The sequence below is a fragment of the Urocampus carinirostris genome, chromosome 20, assembly GCF_059441175.1.
Source record: "Urocampus carinirostris isolate Australia breed hairy pipefish chromosome 20, RoL_Ucar_1.0, whole genome shotgun sequence".
Lineage (NCBI taxonomy): Eukaryota > Metazoa > Chordata > Actinopteri > Syngnathiformes > Syngnathidae > Urocampus > Urocampus carinirostris.
Genome location: NC_142368.1, coordinates 23717161 through 23738561, shown reverse-complemented (window position 1 = coordinate 23738561; position 21401 = coordinate 23717161). Strand labels below are relative to the sequence as shown.

The following is a 21401-nucleotide window of genomic DNA, read 5'->3' as shown; positions in this document are numbered from 1 at the left end:
AGACAGAAGAGCTCCCCGAAGTTTTTATGGAAGGGGACTCTCCTTCCAAACAATCATTTTCCTTCCTCCTCCATCCCTCTCCACCGTCCACCTGTGCCTTCTGCTGACCACCACAAAGGTAAAAAATCTTATTCATAATTCTTTTCTTTATCCTTTTTTTTAATTTTTACACGTTCATGTTAGCGTAATCTTTCGTATGAAATTAGCCTGGGTTACATTTATGTTTATGTTATTTGTGACTTAAAGGTAAACAAAGGTAAACATTCAGGGTGTTGGATTAAAACGATTTACATTATTTGTAATGGGAAAAATGATTTTGGTGTTCGAACAAATCGCTTTTCGAACAGGATTCTGGAACGGATTTTGGTCGAGAACCATATATATATATATATACATATACATATACATATACATATACATATACATATATATATATATATATATATATATATATATATATATATATATATACATACAGTATATACATACAGTATATACATATATATATATATATATATATATATATATATAAATATATATATATACTGGACTGTCTCAGAAAATTAGAATATTGTGATAAAGTTCTTTATTTTCTGTAATGCAATTAAAAAAACAAAAATGTCATACATTCTGGATTCATTACACATCAACTGAACTATTTCAAGCCTTTTATTATTTGAATATTGCTGATTTTGGCTTACAACTGAAAAAAACTCAAAAATCCTATCTCAAAATATTAGAATACTTCCTCAGACCAAGTAAAATAAATAATTTTATAACAGCAAAACTAAATCAAACATTTGAAAATGTCCATTGATGCACTCAGTACTTGGTTGGGAATCCTTTTGCACGGATTACTGCATCAATCCGGCGTGGCATGGAGGCAATCAGCCTGTGGCATTGCTGAGGTGTTATTGATGCCCAGAATGCTTCGATAGCGGCCTTCAGCTCATTTGCATTTGTAGGTCTGGTGTCTTTCATCTTCTTCTTAACTATACCCCACAAATTCTCGATGGGGTTCAGGTCAGGGGAATTAGCAGGCCAATCAAGGACAGTGATGCCATGGTCAGTGCACCAGTTACTGGTGGTTTTGGCACTGTGGGCAGGTGCCAGATCATGCTGGAAAATGAAATACTCATCTCCATAGAGCTTTTCAGCAGATGGAAGCATGTAGTGCTCTAAAATCTCTTGGTACACAGTTGCATTTACTCTGGACTTGATGAAACACAGTGGACCAACACCAGCAGCTGACATGGCTCCCCAAACCATTGCTGACTGTGGGAACTTCACACTGGATTTCAAGCAACTTGGATTTTGCTCTTCTCCAGCCTTTCTCCAGACTCTGGCGCCTTGACTTCCAAATGAAATGCAAAACTTGCTTTCGTCTGAAAAGAGGACTTTGGACCACTCTGCAACTGTCCAGTGCTTCTTCTCCATAGCCCAAGTCAGACGCTTCTTCCGTTGTCTTGAGTTCAGAAGTGGCTTGACCATGGGAATACAGCTATTGTAGCCCATTTCCCGGACACGTCTGAACTGTGGCTTTTGATACCTGGACTCCAGCTTCAGCCCACTGTCTTTGAAGCTCCCTCAAATTCTGGAAGCGGCTCTTCTTCACAATTTTGTTAAGGCTGCGGTCATCTCTCTTGGTTGTGCAGCGTTTCCGGCCACATTTTTCCCTTCCAACAGACTTTTTGTGGATATGCTTTGAAACTGCACTCTGTGAACAGCCTGCTCTTTGAGAAATTTCTTTTTGTGTCTTACCCTCCTGATGGAGGGTATCAATGATGGTCCTCTGGACAGCAGTCAGATCAGCAGTGATTTAGTTTACTGAACCAAGCTGAGTGTTTTTAAGGCTCAGGAAACCCTCGCAAGGTGTTTCGAGTTAATCAGATGATTCAGGTGATTAGTTAAATAGCCTACTTGTATACTTTTTCATGATATTCTAATATTTCGAGATAGGATTTTTGAGTTTTCTTAAGCTGTAAGCCAAATTCAGCAATATTAAAATAATAAAAGGCTTGAAATAGTTCAGTTGATGTGTAATGAATCCAGAATGTATGACATTTTTGTTTTTCTAATTGCATTACAGAAAATAAAGAACTTTATCACAATATTCTAATTTTCTGAGACAGTCCAGTATATATACTATATATACATACTGTGTATATATATATATATATATATATATATATATATATATATATATATATATATATATATATATATATATATATATATATACCCATTTTTGGGCGGGTCATAGTTTGCCCACCCCTGATCACCGACAGCTCTGAACCTAAAATTGTCCCCGGTGCCCACCCTGGAGGATGAGTTCCGATTCGGTCCTGTTACAGATGCTCATAGGTTTTTGTGTTTTGGGCACGTGGAATTCGTGCAACAGCAATAAAGGTTGCACCAAAAGATTTTGCAGGCCTACAGATGGCCCACGCGGCGTCATCTGCGCGCGTGTCTCTTATCTGCAAGCATCTCTTAAACGCCCAGACAGTCCCCTCAGGATTTGCGATTGATGCTTGTGTTATTCATCATGTGCGTGTGGCTTGCCCACGCGTGGGCCACAAATCATCAGACTCTAATTGAATAAATAGCCGATTAGAAGGGAAAAAACGATTGACTTCGTGCAATTATCTCTTCTCATCTTATGAAATGTATACTGCAGTGAATGTTAAATAGAATGTTGTGTGTCCTCAATACTCTAAAGTGGGACGTGCACGTTTGATCACGTGGCCGATTATAAAGAGAGTTGTTGGTGGATGACGGGTAAAAGGGGGCGAAAAGCAGCTTAGTAACAGATCAACAGATGCAAGCACTATAAGAAAAAAACGTTTTTTTATGGAGTGCAAACCTAATTGGAATATGCAAATGAGCACGCATGGTGGGACATTGCAAGTCTAACGTATCAATGACTGAGCAAGTTAGACGTGATGGTTTTGTGACCTCGTTGCCTTATTACCTCACTGACCGATAACAGATCATGGATAATGAATAAAGAAGATAGAACAATAACCCTTAAAAATCCCCCCCCCCCCCCCTTATTACCTCAACGTGTATTAATGCATGACGTTTTTTAAGTTACGATTGTTATTATTATTTTTAAAACGGTCTGGGGGGTTTTCATATGTAGTTGTAAATTTACAGTTGGAAGAGGATATTTTGACAAGTTATATGTACTGTATAAATTGTTCAAACCTCATATTGTTAGAAATGATACAATGAAATTGTGAATATGTTTAATTGCTGTTAAAAGGTTTGATAAAATTTTTCCAAACCTTACATTGTTTATTTGCTGTTAAAAGTGTCAATAAAAATTGTTCAAACTCAAACTCATGGGCAGAATGGAAATTGTATGTTTCTGAATATTACCTCTTTAAGATATCACTAAAAATACTTCTGCAATATCAAATTATCTGTGCTGTACCATTGTGTGTGTTTTTTTTAAATATGTATACGGATTGTTTTAGGCTCAATGGGTTTTATTATGAATACAGAACGGGTTTAGGGCCCATTTGTTTACCAGTATGTACTCTATGCTAAAAAAAAAAATCTCAGATGTTATGGATTTCAGTGCACAATAATAAAAGTTTTGATATGAAAATAAAAGGATTTTTTAAATTTAAATTAAGAAATAAATAAATAAATAATAAATAATATAATAAAACAATTTTTGGGACGTTTTATCTTAAAGATTTTACTAATTGTACTTCTGTCTATAAAAAATCTGTACTATAATTTTAATGGTGTGTCTAGTAATAATAGTTCGCAATAGTCTTTGATCTGTGCAGCCCTTTGAGACTCTGTGATTAAGGGCTATACAAATACACATGACTTGACTTGACCGTGTAACTGTGTAATCCTATCCTGATGTTTTAAAATGATATAGAACTGTTTTAGGGCTCTTGTGTTTTATTATTAATTCAGAACTGCGTAGGACTATTCTGTTGTTTTGGATACAAAATAAAAAGATAAATTGCAGACAGATCTGCTCGTACATACATCCTTATGGTTTTAACTTCACAATAACAAAAGTTTAAATAACACAAAATTAAACTATTCAACTTTTTTTCACAATAATAAACGTTTTAATATTAAAAAGAAACTTGATTAAAACTGTTGGACTGTTTCAGACTCATTATGATTCATAAAGAATTGTTTTAGGGCCTATTAGTTTATTAATATCTTCTCTATATCCAGAAAAATGTACTCATAAATGGATTCTTATATGGTTTTAACTGAACAATAAAACACGTTTATATATATATATAGAAATGTCAAGGATTAAACTGTTAACCAAATGTTTTTTTTTATATCATTCTATATTGTTGCAAATCAAAAAAATCAACATCTGCGTAGAACTAACATAATGCAATTATATTCCGACATTTTTCCAGGGGAAAAGAATATTCTTTTTTTGCAGCTAAACACCAAATGTTAGCCTCATGTCTGATTTTTGCAATGAACTTAAGAGCTCGTTCCGCTTGATTGGCTCCATCAGATGAGCTCAATGATGATGGGGCCTGACACGAGCACGAAAAGGGGAAAGTATAATCTCCTCTTTGCCTAATTAGATCCCAAAAATAATCTCCAATGTAGAAAAACAAATTTTCAATCTCCCGTCCTGGTTTGTCGTGCTAAGATGCGATCATAAAACCTAAAGAGATGCTTATAATGATGGAAAGTTCAATGTGGAATCTCTCGTGATTGGCTGACGCCTGTTGCCTTTTGTAGAGAGGAGGGTGGGTGTGTGTGTTCGGATAAAGCGAGCATCCCACCCGACTAAAAGTGAAATCTCCGCGGCATTATGACGGGTAAAGACAGCACCGTGCTTTCAGATGCAGAAAATAAGCAAACATCTGCCAGTAACGGCGGTGCGCACCCTTTGCAACCCGCCTGCAAGATGCCCCCCACGGTGCACCGACGCACCGGTTTCGGCATCCAGGAGCTCCTCGGCCTAAATAAAGAGCCTGTACCACCGCCTCCGCTGGTGTCCCCGTCCGCAGCCCCTGCTGGAGTTGTGTTGAGGCGGCCCCTGGAGGCCTTACCCCACCGGGGACACGTCCTCTCCCCACGCTCGGCTCTTGGACACGGCGGCTTGGGCGTCGGCCTGCTGGGCCCGGACGGGATCCATTCGTTTTACAGCCAGCCCGCTTTTTTGGAGGCGCTCAACGAAGCGCACGGCGTGCACCTGCAGCCGCTGCACAGGGCCAGTACACACGCGCACGATTTGCGTCATTCTACTAGCTCGGGTAAATTGCAAAATAAAATGTTTCGGGTTTTTTTTTTGACTGTTGGAATTCATAGAATTTAGACCCACTCTTGTCCTTCTTCCTCTGAACTCCCATCTACAGCGTTCTTGACCACAATGTAGAGTACTGTACAACCGCCACTCTGAATTTAAATAAATTTATTTCTATTTCATTTATATATTGTGTTCTACATGTTTACATTCGTATCTTATCTTTTTAATTCATCTTACTTTGCACAGAGAAAAGCCGTCCAATTTGGTTTATTCTATTCTATTCTATTCTATTACAAAAATTACCCATATGATATATTTATAACTTTAAAGCTTATAACTTTTCCTAGAAAAAATGAAATGTTCTTTAATACACATATCTATGTAAGCTGTGTAAAAAATACAGAGATATCCTTTAAAATGAGGACAAGAGGAGGGTTAGAATAATTAATTTATTTTAATTTTTCGCTGAGAGAACCCTCCAATTTCGTTCATTCTATTCTATTCTATGCTGTTCCATTCTATTCTATTCTATTCTAAAAATCCCCTGGATGACATCAGTTTAATTATTGGGCATCCTAGAAAAACTGAAATCTTGTTTTATCCACATTTCCACGTAAGCTGTGTAAAAAAAAAAAATTGAAATATATCCTTTAAAATGAGGACAAGAGGAATGTTGAAACGGTTGCATGCGTTTTTCTTGAAAATATATTCATGCTCAGTTTTATCCGTTTTTAAATATTTTTTTTCACATAAATATTCTGCATACTGTTATTAGTTCGTTAAATACAAACCTTAATATTTTTTTCTCAGGAACTATTTTCCTCTCATCTTTCTTTAGTACAATCTACATGTTTGTAACCCATCAAAGCAAAATATAATATTACTTGTTATCACTCACAGATTCTGATGATATGAGTCTACCATCAAGTGACAACAAATTTTCAAAATCTTCCTTGAGCCAAAGCAAGAAAAGAAAGAAGAGACGACACAGGTAAAACAGTACACAAACAAACAAACAAAAATCAACTTACGTAATTAATTTGTATTTGAGGAAATTACCATGAAGCCAATTCATACTTTTGTTCTGTGGCGCTAATGATAAATGTCGTCTTTATTTATGTATTTCCGAATTTATTAAAATTACCTGAAGTACTACAAATTTAGCCTAAATTGTAAAGACAATGTACATCCAGTACACAGTAAAATCTCATCTCATCTCATCTCATTAGCCGTACCGCTTATCCTCATTAGGGTCGCGGGGAGGCTGGAGCCCATCCCAGCCATCTTCGGGCAGTGGGCAGGGGACACCCTGAACTGGTTGCCAGCCAATCGCAGGGCACACGGGGACAGACAACTCATTCGCCCATTCACACCTAGGGACAATTTGGACCGGCCAATTCACCTGAAATGCATGTTTTTGGAATGTGGGAGGAAACCGGAGTGCCCGGAGAAAACCCACGCAAGCACGGGGAGAACATACAAACTCCGCACAGAAAGTCTGGAGCTGGATTTGAACCCACGACAGGTTCCCATGACATGAACTGTGCCGCACAAGCGCTAACCACTGCGCCGCCGTGCTGCCCACACACAGTAAAATAATCCGTGTTAATTTAACACCCAATATATGCAGTATATGTTCACCGAGGTTGTGTTAAAAGTTCACTCTTTAAGTGTTAATCGAACACTGTTTTAGGAAACCCATTAACAGTGTTAATTTAAATTTTTAACACTTCCTTAGTTATTTATATGGTTGATATCATTATCTTTGGAGTGGTACATTAACACTGGTTTTTGCATTGTGTCGATAAACAATAGACAATATGACTGTATAAAAATGTCTACAATATTTACCTGATAATTATTCTATACAATTTTTCACACAGAACAATTTTCACTTCATATCAGCTGGAGGAGCTTGAAAAAGCCTTCAATGAGGCACATTACCCCGACGTGTACGCCAGAGAGATGCTGTCCATGAAGACTGAGCTACCAGAGGACAGAATACAGGTGGGTGGGGGAAGATGGCTCGGTGGTGAGGCCCATTTTTAGTCCTGCTTGTCCTCATTCGGGATTTGGACTGGGGCAAATCCTGGATCTGTTTAGGACAGGGTGGTAGGGTTTTATCTACTGTTATCCTTACAATTTTAGCTACTCAAAATTAAGTATTCGCCCATTTTCATCCATTATAGCATATATCTTTGTGTTGATTTTCATAACATAACTACAATATCTTTAAATAGATATTACAAATGATTGCAATTAGAAATTGGGCCTCAGTTTTTGCCTCAGATCAGAAATTTGCTTTTGAGCTTGAAAAATAATGATACCTATGAATATTTAACGTAACCTTAAAATAGCATTCTAGTTAATCCGAAAAATTGACAAAATCAAAAGAAAGATCAAAATTATAATAATATACTTGAGAAACGTTTATAGTTAAGTAGACACTCAGAATAAGGAGAGAAGTGTCAGGGACCAGGACAGGAAACAGGAGGCAGAACCCACTCACCTAACGTTACTCACAGTTTATTGGGGGGAAGAGGAATGAGCGCACACTCGATCCAGGGATCGTTGGTCGCAGAAGTAGATTGATTGGAACGAGGAAGTGGTAAAAATCAAACAGATCGGGCGAGAACAAGACAGGAGCAAAACACGGGCAAAAACGGAGATTCACAGGGCTTGGCAAAACAGGAGCAAAAACACAGGCAAAAACGGGGATTCACAGGGCTTGGCAAAACAAGAGCAAAAACACAGGCAAAAACAGGGATTCACAGGGCTTAACGTATCACAACAGAGTCTAGCAGGAGTTTCGCAGACGCGCCAACACCAGGCGACTCACAGACAGCGTTTAAGTAGTCAGGGAGCAATCCGTCAACACGTTTCAGCTGGTGTCCATGGGCGGGGCCAATTGGGCGCCATGGCAACCGTGACAAGGAGACATTAATTATTTTTTGAACTTGCAAGAACAGGAGATGATGTAAAAGCAAGCCTTCATTTTCATTAAATATCCTAGGTGTAATAAACCAGATCCGCACTGACAGGTGTGGCAATCAAAAAACAGCAACATAATTGGCCGATAGTGACAATGATGTGAACAGTGCATACCAGTCAAAATAAAGAAAAATGAGGTATAATTATAATAGTAAAATAACGAACCGACATCCTATACAATCTCCTTTGCAGGCGTCTAAGTTAAAAAAACAATGAAAATATTCACTTGTTGTTTGCTGGTCGAGATCACATGAGAAAGTACTTAAACTGTTAAAAATATATTTTTTGAAATCCGTTGAAGTTAACTGTTAAAGAGGAAGTCCTTTTCTTCCTTTGCATGTTTTTTTACATCCAGCTTGTAACTCGTTTGGCCAGCCAAAATAAAAGCTGGACAAGGAATAGTTTTTTTGAAGTTTTTAATTACAGAATATTCCGGGGACACGTGAGCTACAGAACATTGACTGCAGGAATTTACGAGTGCAATGTTAAACTGGCAGACAATCACTTTTACCCTGGAAGCATGAATAAAAACAATACTCATATAGCTGGAGTGGAAAATCCCCAAATGATCGTCTTTATCTATACAGGTTTTGAACAAATACTTATATTGTTCAAAGCCGCTTTCTGGCTACAAAATAAACAGCTGAAATAATGGGGAAGCTGAGTAGTAACAACCGGACAATTGAATAAATCAAGAAGTTAAATAAATAGTGGGGGCACCGTTCAGTGCTGTCACAACATAGTGTGCGCCAAATGACTGATGTACAGCACCTGGTATTCCCAAGTTGTCTCCCATCAAAGTACTAATCAGGCCTGACCCAGCTTCCCAAGACTGGACGTTGTCAGGTTGATATGGCTGTAAACCGGTTAGAAATCACATTTCTGAGAAAATCACAATGAAACACTAGTGGGCTATTTTCAGAACCAGTCTTCAGGCTACACAAATGTTCGTAGGGCACTACTTTTTGATGACCCCCTGATGGGGACAGACAATTTATTTGCCTTCAAAGACACATTCTAAAAATGTTGGTTGTCATATTTATTATAGAATATTTTGGGGATGATCTCGAGGCAGTTGTATAAACTTGATACATAATGGAGCCTCATTGAGCTAAAACAGTTAATTGGGTAGAAAGGTTTGTTGTAGTCTTTGTGAATATACACTTTGTACCTGCAAGACTTTGTTTTACTGCCCCCAGTGGCCGAATAACTCACACTGAAACTAAATAATAACATTATAGTCAAGTCATGTTTATTTGTATAGCCCTTAATTTCAATGAGTCTCAAAGGGCTGCAAAGACCACAGATTATTGCAAACCAAACCACAAACTAGTATTACACCGTCCCCTGATCTAAAATATACACGAGGGCAAGGAAAAACCCAAAAACCTCAACATGAGGAAAATGAAGAAACCTTGAGAAAGGACTGCTCATGAGGTCATCCCCCCTCCAGGATGACCAGGCTGCAATGGATGTTGCAATAACAAATAATACACAGATATCATCAACAGGAAAGAGGTCATTCATAAACTATAGTACAGAAGTGTGTTTTAAGCCTAGATTTAAACAGTTCCACTTAGGGTGCAGATCGAATCTCAGTGGGAAGAGCATTCCACAACACCGGGGCCCAAATGGACCTCTCAAATCTGCGGTTCTCTTCTTGGCTCTTTGGATAACTAGTAGACCAGCATTTTCAGAGCGAAGGCCCCGGACTGGAACATAGGGGGAAATTAAACCTGAAAGATATGAGGAAGCAAGTCAATGCAAGAGAACTTGTCACATTTTAAGCTAACAGGGAACCAATGCTGGTTGGCTAAAATCTGGGTAATGTGATCAAACTTTAATGTCTTATTTAAAAGCCCAGCTGCAGCATTTTGTACCAGCTGCAGGCTCTTGAATTATGACTTTGGGAGACCGGAGAGTAGTGCATTACGGTAATCGAGTCGGGCGGTAACAAACGCATGAATTATAATCTCCGCATCGGACTAAGACAGCATAGGGCGAATTTCAGCAATGTTGCGAAGATGGAAAAAAGCAGTTCTTTTAGTGTGGCAGATTCCTCCATCAGAAGATTTAGTTAAGTGTCATCTGCGTAGCACTGGAAACTGATATTTTACCTGCGAATAATATCACCTAATGGAAGCCTGTAAATGCTGAAAAGATAGGGGCCAAGTACTGAACCCTGCGGAACACAACAGGTAACACTAAAGGGCTCAGATGTAATTTCACCATATCTGCAAGACTTTTTTCTACTGGCCCCACACTGAAACTAAATAATAACATACATTTTTAGTATAGGATATTTTGGGGGTGATATTGAGGCACAATGGTATAAGGTTGTACAAAATGGAGCCTCATTAGCTGAAAAAGATTATTCCTCTTTGTGTCTGCAAGACTGTTCTACTGCCCCCAGTGGCTGAATAACTCACACTGGAATTTTCATCCAAAAACTAAATAACTACATTAAATATTTTTATTATGGACTATTTTGGGGGTAATCTCAAGGCACAGCTGTATAAAGTTGATACAAAACGGAGCCTCATCGAGCTGAATTAGTTAATTGGGTAGAAATGTGGTAACCTCTCAATTCCTTATGTAAATATAACCACAAAGAAATTAATTAGCAGCTGATCGTCGTCTCCTTCCCGGCTGACACTTTCGATTTTTTTCTTTTTTAATTTCCCGGGATATTTCGGCGCCTGCCTCTCAACCGTCGGGCCTGAAAATTAACTTATTTTTCAATCAGCGCTCTGTGCCCTTGAGGTCACCTCTCTCATACACACACACTCTCACACAAAATCTCTCACACACATCCAGTGCTGCCAAAACCATGATTGCTCATCTGAGGCCCATCTTTTTATGAGATAGAGGTTATCATCAGATCTACCTGAATAGCTCAGACGCTTCTCCGCTTTGATCGTTTTTAATCCTGTCTCTGCACACACTCACAGTCACACACACAATCGCACCATCACACGTTCCATACCGACAACCTCATTCCACCCGCCGGGTCATTTTACGACGCAGGTTGAAGCTCATCCATATTCACGAGCTTGCCGGGGCTATTACGAGGCACGGCTAGGTGAAAAATCAATCTGTGCTCACGAAGGAGAAGTACGCACATGGATAGCTTGTGCTCGTGTGTCGCAAAGATGCAAAACAGGGATGCGGACGGACCTCTGAGGTCCATCACGGAGTCCGGTACGAAACAAGTGACGTTCTGAGGTGTGTGTTGCTGGGCAAGAAAAACAAATATCGAGATTGAATTTACGAGCCGCATTTTAGCTAGAGTTGCTAATTTGCGACAACCATCCATCCAGGGTGTTCTTGAGCCGTTCCCAGGCATCTTTGGCCAGTGGGCAGAAGACACCCTGAAATGGTTCCCGGCTGGTCGCACGGCACATGAAGACATACAGCCATTCACACGCTCATGCACAACTAGGACCAATTTTTCAGTCACCAATGGAAAAAATAATAATAATACAGTGTTTATTTTAAAATCTTAGTCAATTAAATCTATTGTAGAATTTTAATGTTAGGGGTGACAAGATTGGATGGATTGAGAATTTAAATTGTGAGAGACAGAACTGGAGTAGTAGTGGAACTGAGCAAGCGCGTGGATAAGAGAGTACTCGGTTGGTTTGGACACATGGAGAGGATGGATGGGGAGTGAATGTTGAAGAGGATCTACAGAGCTGAAGTAAATGGAAGGAGACCGAGAGGAAGGCCGCAATTGACGTGGATGAATAGTGTGATGAGTGCACTGCAGTAAAGAGGTCTAAATATAATTGAAGCTAGAGGAAAGGATAGTGGGATGGTGGACTCGTTCTAAAGGATGGGCTGGGCACCCTTATGATGCGGCAGGGGTAAACCAGTGAAAGCTGTCGGGCCCTGCTGTTGAACAGAAGAGTGTGTTGTCACCCTGACCCGAGTGACACAGCCGCTTTCTTGCGTCCCGTTTCATCTGGAGGGACGAAAGCATGACTAACTTAGGTGCCGAGGTGCCTAACTTGTTTGGGTGTTTGGGCATTTGGGTTGGCCATGGTCCCAAAAAAATTGCGTGTGTTTTTTTGCTACTTTTTCCCTTTTTTAGTTTTCTTTTTTTTTTGTATAAGTAAAATATTTGTATAATTTGCTTACTGTCACGGTTGCCCATTGCCCCCAATTGGCCCCGCCCATTTGGTGCCAGCTGCGGCTTTTTGACTGATTGGCTTCCCTCCTATTTAAGCTCAGTGCTCTCACTTACTCTTCGTCAGTCCGTCAACGAACCTCTGCACCCGCAAGATGTGTGTTTTGACTCTGTCCGGTTTCCTGCTTGTGTTTCCTGTCCGGTATCGTTCCCGTCTATTTTGTCTCGTTTAATATTGATCTACAGTATCGTTCCCAGCTGTTTTGTTCTGTTTGATATGGGTCTCGAGTGTCTGGTAGCGTGCCCGTCTAGTTTGTCCTGTTTAATTTCAATCTCCAGTGCCTGATATCAATCCTGTCTGTCCTGTCCTGTCCGGTATCGACCCCATCTGCTCGGGCAATTGGTATCGATCTCGTCGGACTCTGGCTTCCTGTCGTTCCACGCCAGACTGCTGCCTTACGTCTCCCCCCCAACGATCACTGGCGTTTTAGGTTTACGTGCATGACTGCCCCATTTGCCGTAAAATAAAGCTTATGTGAGAAACGTCACGCATCTGGGTCCTCCTCCTGTTCCGGTTCTTAACACTTACAGTACAAGTAATAAAAAGTGGAAGCCTCCATTGTGGTCCAATTTTTTTTCTTCAAAGCCCAATGTTTAGCAAGAAGCAGCTATGGTAGACGGAAGTTGAACTTACACATTTGTATACCTTCCTTTTAGTTATATACCTAAAAAGTGATATTTAAGCACTAAAATGTTCAGACAGGAAAAAGGGATGCTAGCTTATTGTTAACTTTTATAATAAAAGGCTGGAGGGAAGCTACTTGAAATTGGCATAGCTATTACTTTAGTACTGTGCAACTATACAATTACTGTATTACCCTGTTGGCATATACTATAAATACTGTTAGAATATTGAAATATGTCACTCCATTGTAGTCAAGTATTTTCGCTCTCTTACAACCTTTATATGTATTTTAATCATCACATCATTTTTTAAATAACTACTTACCTACTTATAGTTATTAATGTCTTCACTTGATCTCTTAATGGATCCAGTCATTATACAGGTTCTACATTTTTCCAATTGATATCTGTTCTGCTTAGTGAAGAACTCGAGTCAAATCATCTGAAAAATCCATCAAGATCCATTTCAACCGGAGTTTTGGGAATTTTCCACTGAATTACCAATGCATTGTACTTTTCGTATCATTTCCTAAAAACAAAAAACAACCCTCCAGTCAGCCATTTGGTTGATGTTTTTTGTTGAAGACACACAGCTGTGCTGTATTTACAAGAACACATTTTTGTTTTTGTTTTTTTTGTGTTTGTTTTTTTCTAAATTGTAATTACAACCTCAAACTGCTCACTTTAGTGCTTGTTTTTTACCCGTCATGTCTCGTGCACCCCATCTTTCACCAGGTGTGGTTCCAGAACCGCCGAGCCAAGTGGCGGAAGCGTGAGAAATGCTGGGGCCGAAGCAGCGTGATGGCAGAGTATGGCCTGTACGGGGCCATGGTGCGCCACTCCATCCCGCTACCAGAGTCTATTCTTAAATCGGCCAAGGAGGGCGTCACCGAGTCTTACGCTCCATGGTTATTAGGTAAGAAGCAGACAGGTGTTGCTGATATGTTGTATTAGACAAAAACAAAACTACTTTTTCTCACCAATACGGGAACTGTTGTACCCTGATCATGCCTCTATTATTGAGTCCACAGACTTTTACGCTACATGAATATAAGGTTTCATTTTTCTTACATTAGTTGACGAGCAGTGTTTTGATTTTTGGTCCACTTACCATAATAGGCTGGTTAAACGCACAGGGTCTTTACTGTCGGTGTGGAACACTGCACAGTGTAATAACCAGTGTTAATTTAACACTCTGTAGAGAAGAACCACATGTTCAACAGTGGTTATTCAACTATGTGAAAAAAAATTCACTTGGAAAATTTAGGAAAAGTATTTTTAAAATTATTTTAATTGTTTTTGATTAATTAGTACAAATTTCCTTAAAATAAGCAAATATGCCTGCTATTGGTTGGCAACCAAACTAAATTGGCCGGTCCAAATTGTCCCTAGGGGTGAATGAGCAAGCGAATTGTCTGTCCCTGTGTGCCCTGAGACTGGCTGGCAACCAATTCAGGGTGTCCCATGCCTACTGCCCGAAGACAGCTGGGATGGGCTCCAGCATCCCCGCGTCCCTAATGAGGATATAAGCGGAGCAGATAAATGATGGATGGATAAGCAGATATGTATCAGATACTTTTGCTAGTTATCTTTAAGTTTAAAAAATAGTCAAAAAATAAATGTTGCTGAGTTTATGTATTTTCTTATTTTACTAGAAAAATATATTTGAAATTTGGTAAAGTAATAAAACACTTAACATAGGAAAAAACATTGGTGTTTTTGTATCGTTTTATTTTATTTTAATAGATAGTAAAGAGCAGCACGGCAGCGCAGTGGTTAGCGCTTGTGCGGCACAGTTCATGTCATGGGAACCTGTCGTGGGTTCAAATCCAGCTCCAGACTTCCTGTGCGGAGTTTGTATGTTCTCCCCGTGCTTGCGTGGGTTTCCTCCGGGCACTCCGGTTTCCTCCCACATTCCAAAAAACATGCATTTCAGGTGAATTGGCCAGTCTCAATTGTCCCTAGGTGTGAATGAGCGAGCGAGTGAGTTGTCTGTCCCCGTGTGCCCTGCGATTGGCTGACAACCAGTTCAGGGTGTCCCCTGCCCGCTGCCTGGAGATGGCTGGGATGGGCTCCAGCCCCCCGCGACCCTAATGAGGATAAGCGGTACGGCTAATGAGATGAGATGAGATGAGAGATAGTAAAGAAAGAGTGCTCATTTAAAGTATTATTTTCTACTCGAAAAGTAAATATAAAATGTTGTAAAATAATAAAATACTTAAAATGGGAAAAAATGTAGTTATTTTTCATTTATTTAATTTAAATTTTAAGAGATAAACAAATAAATAAAAAGTAGAGTTATTACTCATTTTAAGTATTATTTTCTTGTGACTAAATTCTTTATATCTGAAAAATGTAATAAAATAACTAAATAATACTTATAATAGAGAAAAACATTAAAATGATAGTAAAATAAAAAAAGAATACAAGACATGAGCAATATTTTACTACTTTTATAATTTGTTTATATATCAAAATTGAAAACTCACTAAGAAATAAGGAAAGGGATCTGATTCCACTAGAAAAACGTATTAAAAATGTAGTAAATAGGGAAAAATATCTAAAATGATTGAATGTATCCATCTAATCTAATCTAAATATATTTATGAATTCCGATTTGTGTTTGCATGTGTATGTGTGTGTGTGTGTGTGTGTGTGTGTGTGTGTGTGTGTGTGTGTGTGTGTGTGTGTGTGTGTGTGTGTGTGTGTGTGTGTGTGTGTGTGTGTGTCTTTTAGTCTACGAAACAGCTGAACTTATTACGTGTATTCGTATGTGACTTATAGGCTATGAAAAAGCTGAACTGATTTTTGTATAAATTTACACAGTTGTACTTTAGGCCTCTATGAGTGTTTTGTCTCAAGGGTACCCAAATAAATACCAACAAAATCCATAAACTTCTCCTTTTGTGCACAAGCGCCTCTGGATCTGAATGCAGCCATGTGGCTCTTTGGCACGCAATAGTGGCTCAATGGCACTTTTTTAAAAAACCAAGGCCCCAACAATCTCACACAAATAGAATGCCCAGCAATGCCAAGCAACGCCAAGCCGGCAAAGCCATTATGCTTTTTTATATTAAAATATTAACATTATCTTATTTTGCTAGAGAATCTAGTTTTAAACTATTGAAATGATAAACTATGTATGTTTCAAATTTTAAATATTGATCTGCCGGTGAAACAATTTTTGGGGGGGCTAGTTATCAGTCGATCACAGGCATCTTAGGTAAAAAAAATATATTCAGAAATAACAGTAAAACAGGGGAAAATAAAAAATGATCAGTTTTAAAGGCCTTTACTAAGGACAATCAAATCACTATTTAATCTGATGGCCATTGGTTGCATTAACGCTCTATCTGATGTAGGTTGTTTTCCTAATTTGCAGCTCCTACTTTAATTTTTTTAATGCCAGATTTTTATTTTTTATGCTCAAAACAGGGTAAACGACAACACTAAAAGGTTCCTGTTTCAGTTTGGAATTATCTCATCAAGGCACATTTCCCTCCGTAAATTTACATTCAGTCTAAGGATGTATTCCCACAGGAGAGACAGTAAAGGCCAGAAAGTGTCACATCGCTCGATACAACGGCACCAGTCAATGACGTGATAATCCCACTTCATTACGAGAGATTACAGCCATATCTCCTCTTGGCCACGTGTCAATTGATTAGGTGAAATTTATCAGGCTGCTCCTAATTGATTAAGATGGAGTTAAGACGCATCTTTTTCCCGGTGCAGTCTTCAGCATTTCCAAGTGATCCATTAAAACAGAGTTAAGAAGCTTTTTTCTCATCTGCAGTTTTCTGGTCTAATCTGCCTTTCAAAGTGAGCAAATGCTGCAGACTTAAAAAAAATAGAATAGAATAGAATAGGATATACCTTTGTTGTCATTGTTACAAAATGGGTTAACATATTGTGACAACGAAATTGGGCATGACACTCCAGTTTTACACATTCACAGTCAGGTATGAGCCAAGAAGATAAAGGAACAGAGAAGATAAGGTTATAAAACAAGGGGGATAAGGCTATAGTTATAATTTACATGGTATTTACACAAGAAATGTCGGCATGTGGGATGTTACATACAGTGTTGTCGTGATACCGTTGGTATCGTAAGGGTTGTGCAATATTGCATTTGGTGCAAAGTCATCATAGTGCAAAAAATAGTCAGCATATGCATTGGTGCAAACATAGACAACATAGTGCAGAAAAAAGGAAATGGTCAGACATTGTGCAAGGTGAGCAGTAAACGTAGTGCAGTCGACATGTGCAAGAACATAGACATTAGTACCATTATATTCGTATGAGGTAGTGTTGGCACAAGTTTTCAGTTTTTTTGTGCTGTGTCTGTTTTGAGCAGTGAACAAACATAGTGCAGACAGCATGTACGTGAGTACCATTTTACATTCGTGTGAGGTAGTTTTTTGCAACAGTTTTCAGTTTTTTTGTGCGGTGTCTGTTTAGGGTGGTAATGGCTGTGGGGAAGAAACTGTCTCTGAGTCTGTTTGTTTTTGCTTTGTGTGACCTGTAGCGCTTGCCGGAAGGCAGCAGGTCGAAGAGGTGGTGGCCGGGGTGAGAAAAGTCCATGATGATGTTTTCTGCTCTGCTGAGGTAGCGAGAGCAGGCAATGTCCTCCAGACTGGGCAGAGAGCAGCCGACGATTCTCTGGGCTGTTTTGATGATCCTATGGAGCTTTTTCCTGTCTGCTGCTGTGCACCCAGCATACCACACCGTGATGCAGTATGTTAGGATGCTCTCCACTGTGGCTTTGTAGAAGGACACCTGCAGCTGCTGTTTTAGGTTATTTTTCCTGAGCAATCTCAGGAAGTGCAGTCGCTGCTGGGCCTTCCCTACCACCGCTCTGGTGTTTGCAGACCAGGAGAGGTCGTCGGATATGTGCACACCCAGAAATTTGAAAGAGTGGACTCTCTCTACACAGTCTCCTTTTATGGTGAGTGGTGCTGGATTCCTGCCATTCCTTCTGAAATCCAGAATCAGTTCTTTTGTTTTTGTGGTGTTCAATATGAGGTGGTTTTCCGAACACCACGTTGAAAGTGACTCCACCTCATCCCTGTATGCCGCCTCGTCCCCTTCAGAGATGAGGCCGATCAAGGTGGTATCGTCAGCGAACTTAATTATAGTGTTTGTGGGGTGGGTCGGTGAGCAGTCGGAGCTGTAGAGGGTGAAAAGCAGGGGGCTCAGTGCACAACCTTGGGGGGAGCCAGTGTTCAGTGTTAGGGTGGGAGAGACGTGGGTACCGAGTTTCACTGACTGTGGGCGGTTGGAGAGGAAGTCCATTATCCAGTGGCAGATGGAGGGAGAGAGTCCTAGGTGTGCAAGTTTCTCCACCAGGATCTCCGGGATAATGGTGTTGAAGGCTGAGCTGAAGTCCAGAAAGAGCATTCTGACGTAGCTCCCCCGGTGGTCCAGGTGTTTCAGCACGGTGTGAAGTGCTGTGTTTATACTTATAGTCTTTAGTACTTTGCTTATAGTCGTCTGTTTATTCACCGTATCCAAGCTAAAATGTTACCAAACTTTAGAAGTTTTGGTACATGTACTTCATGCCGCCATTTCTGTATGGTTATGTTACCGCTCGAGACGCAGACGCTATTGCACATGACCTAATCTCAGATTATAATCATGTAGAAACATACTTTGGTCTGGAAAGGGATTGGCACCACTATACTGTATTTGCCCAAGAGACACCATAGAAAATGGTGCCCCATCGACCCTAGTGGTTAAGGGATCCAACCAACCAAAAAGAGATATTTCACTTTGTTAGAAAAAAATGATTTTTTTCTAGCATGTCGACTAACTGTTGCAGCCCATATTCTAATTGAATTGATAATAATCACAATATAATGTGGACAATCAATGATTTCGAATAAAAGAATTTAAACATTATGAAGTTTAATGGGAAAGAAATTTAAATTTGAATAAATGTAACCATTATTATTTATTATTTCCATGATAATAGGTTCACAGCTTCCCCTACATCTCCTGATGGATTGGCTGATTCTGTTGTTGAGATTGGACACCCTCAAATCAGATTGCATATAATGTTTTTTTTTTTTTTTTTAGAATTATCCCTCACTGTTGTTTGTTATTTTGATTATGCACTGTTTAAATCAGGGGTATCCAAACTGTTAAGAAAACAAGCCAGATTTGATAAACTGAAAATGTGGGAGTGCCGCTTATTCAGCCTGTCATTGTTCAAAAAATCTCTAATAAATGCACCCTCTGTGAAAGGTTTGCAGTGCTTGGTGACCTCGTAGCTTGCCTTTGTAGCATTTTCATTTGACTTGCTGGGTCTCGTAAAAAAGTAATGCTGTGCTGTTGAAACTGTTTCCAGTTGCTTCACCTTTTCTCAGCATTCGTTTTCAGTTAGCTTTTTGTAGTTAGCATGTTTCGTCTTGATATTATTTTCTTTGAAAACAGGCACAGTCTCTTGGCAAATTAGGCAGACGCAGTTGATTCAGATTTTCGGGAAAAAATCGACTTTTCCTGGAAGCGGCGGCCTTCACAGTCAACTTTCTTTTTTTTAAATTTACAGTCGCCATGTCATAAATGGCGTGGGCTAAAATTCTCACAGATAGCCAAGGGCAAGGTGGCCAAAGGGCTACTACTTTTTTGTACAAATGTATTTTATACTGTGGTCAACATTACTGCTGGGCCACAAATTATTACTGTTATGTCAGAGGCTGCGGGCAGGGTAAAGCTTAAACACGGGCCGTAAATGGCCCCCGGGCCAGACTTTAAACATGCATTGTCAATTTTTGTTAATGACGCTATTCTTTGATTTCCACATCCGGTAGGGAAGATTTGCTTTTTGTAACGGAGGACATTTAATAAAAAGAAAGCTCAGGAGAAGGATTTTAGAAAATATTTGGAATTTGGCATTGTGATGTTTTTTTTGTATAGACATCCCCTGTTTCTCCTTGCAAGTTCATACTTCATTGATGACTTCTCCCCTTTTTATGGATTTCTGCCAAACTGTAAACTTATCAACGTTACTGACATATCCTTCAGGCATGCACAAGAAGTCAGTGGAGCCTCCGTGCTCCCCTCCGGACGAAAGAGGCGTCTCGACGCCGACGAGCGACGCGGTCGAATCTCCTGAGAAAAAAGTTCGACCGGACAGCGACAGAGACGATCTGCGAGTGCACAGTATCGCCGTTCTGCGGGCTAAGGCGCAGGAACACAGCGCCAAGGTGCTGGGAACACGCCAGGCAAGGGAGGAACCCGAACGCGGGTTGACCGAGGACGAGACGGAAAACTGAGAACTTTAGAAAACCGACGCCAGGTCTGACTTGAAAAGTGTCCAGCCTTCTTCTTCTTTCCTCCTCTGCAGGCTGGAGTCTAAAAACAACACAATGTATAAACATTCAAGCCTCCAAAATGTGTTGGAAAGGGACCAGAATCGGCCAGTAATAGAAAATGCCCCCCTATAAAGATTTTATATGCCAGTATTATTTTCAGATGGTTTAATAACTGTGAGCAAAAATAACACAATCTCTGCGGTATTACATTTACAGCTGTAAAATTCTTTTTGAATGTCTGTGGTAAATAGTTTTCCCTTTCTATTTGTTTTTTTAGGTCCAAAAATAGAAAGAAAATAAGCAATTTCATGTAATATATAATGTAATATTATAAAAATCAATCAATTTAAAGGGGCAGTGTGAATTATTTAGCCCCATTAAATATTGATTCGAATAGTACGTTGAATATCATATGAACGTGCATTAAAAATACTCCTAGGTCAAGATGCTGTGCCTCAAGAGGATCTCCTTAAACCATGGGTCTCCAACCATTTTAAAGCTGAGTGCTACTTTTTGTTGCTAACTAGCGCAAAGGGCAACCAGTTGGATATGCATTTCTAAAATAAGAACATATCCTGTTCTTACTATCTTGTCACTATGTTATTACCAAGTTCATCATTGGAGATACGGTTAAATAGGCTCAGTCAGCTACCCAAAAAATATTACTAGAAAATCACAATGATGCAGCACTGTCTGCAGGCATCTAAGCTGTCCTTAGGGGGCACCCTTGTGCCCGCAGGCACGACGTTAGAGACATCTGGAGTAGTGCAACCGAAAACGAGTGCTAAAGAACACAAGAAGGAATACAAACTACGAAGACTCAAAGTAAGCAAACTGCACCATTTAACTTCTTTTTTTCATTCCCAAACTTAGGTTTTTGGGTACCCGTAGAAACAGGTTGACGGACAATTTTCCCAACTCCCTTTTAATGAAGCTCGTGCCATGTAAAATAAATTCTATTTGCTTGACCTAAGAGTGTTTGTACGATAGTCTATTTACAAAAAGTTGCTCTCAGCTTGAAAAAGGT

At 39.6% G+C, this 21401-nt stretch overlaps 1 protein-coding gene across 1 annotated transcript; it reads left to right on the top strand.

Moving 5' to 3' along the window:
- Positions 1-4781: 4781 nt before the first annotated feature.
- LOC148346658 (visual system homeobox 2-like) lies at positions 4782-21256 on the top strand. The gene is made up of 5 exons (XM_088325357.1): positions 4782-5261; positions 6155-6245; positions 7138-7261; positions 13794-13974; positions 20085-21256. Exons 1-5 carry the CDS (start codon positions 4817-4819, stop codon positions 20333-20335), a joined length of 1092 nt encoding a protein of 363 aa, XP_088181483.1. The 5' UTR covers positions 4782-4816; the 3' UTR covers positions 20336-21256.
- Positions 21257-21401: the final 145 nt, after the last annotated feature.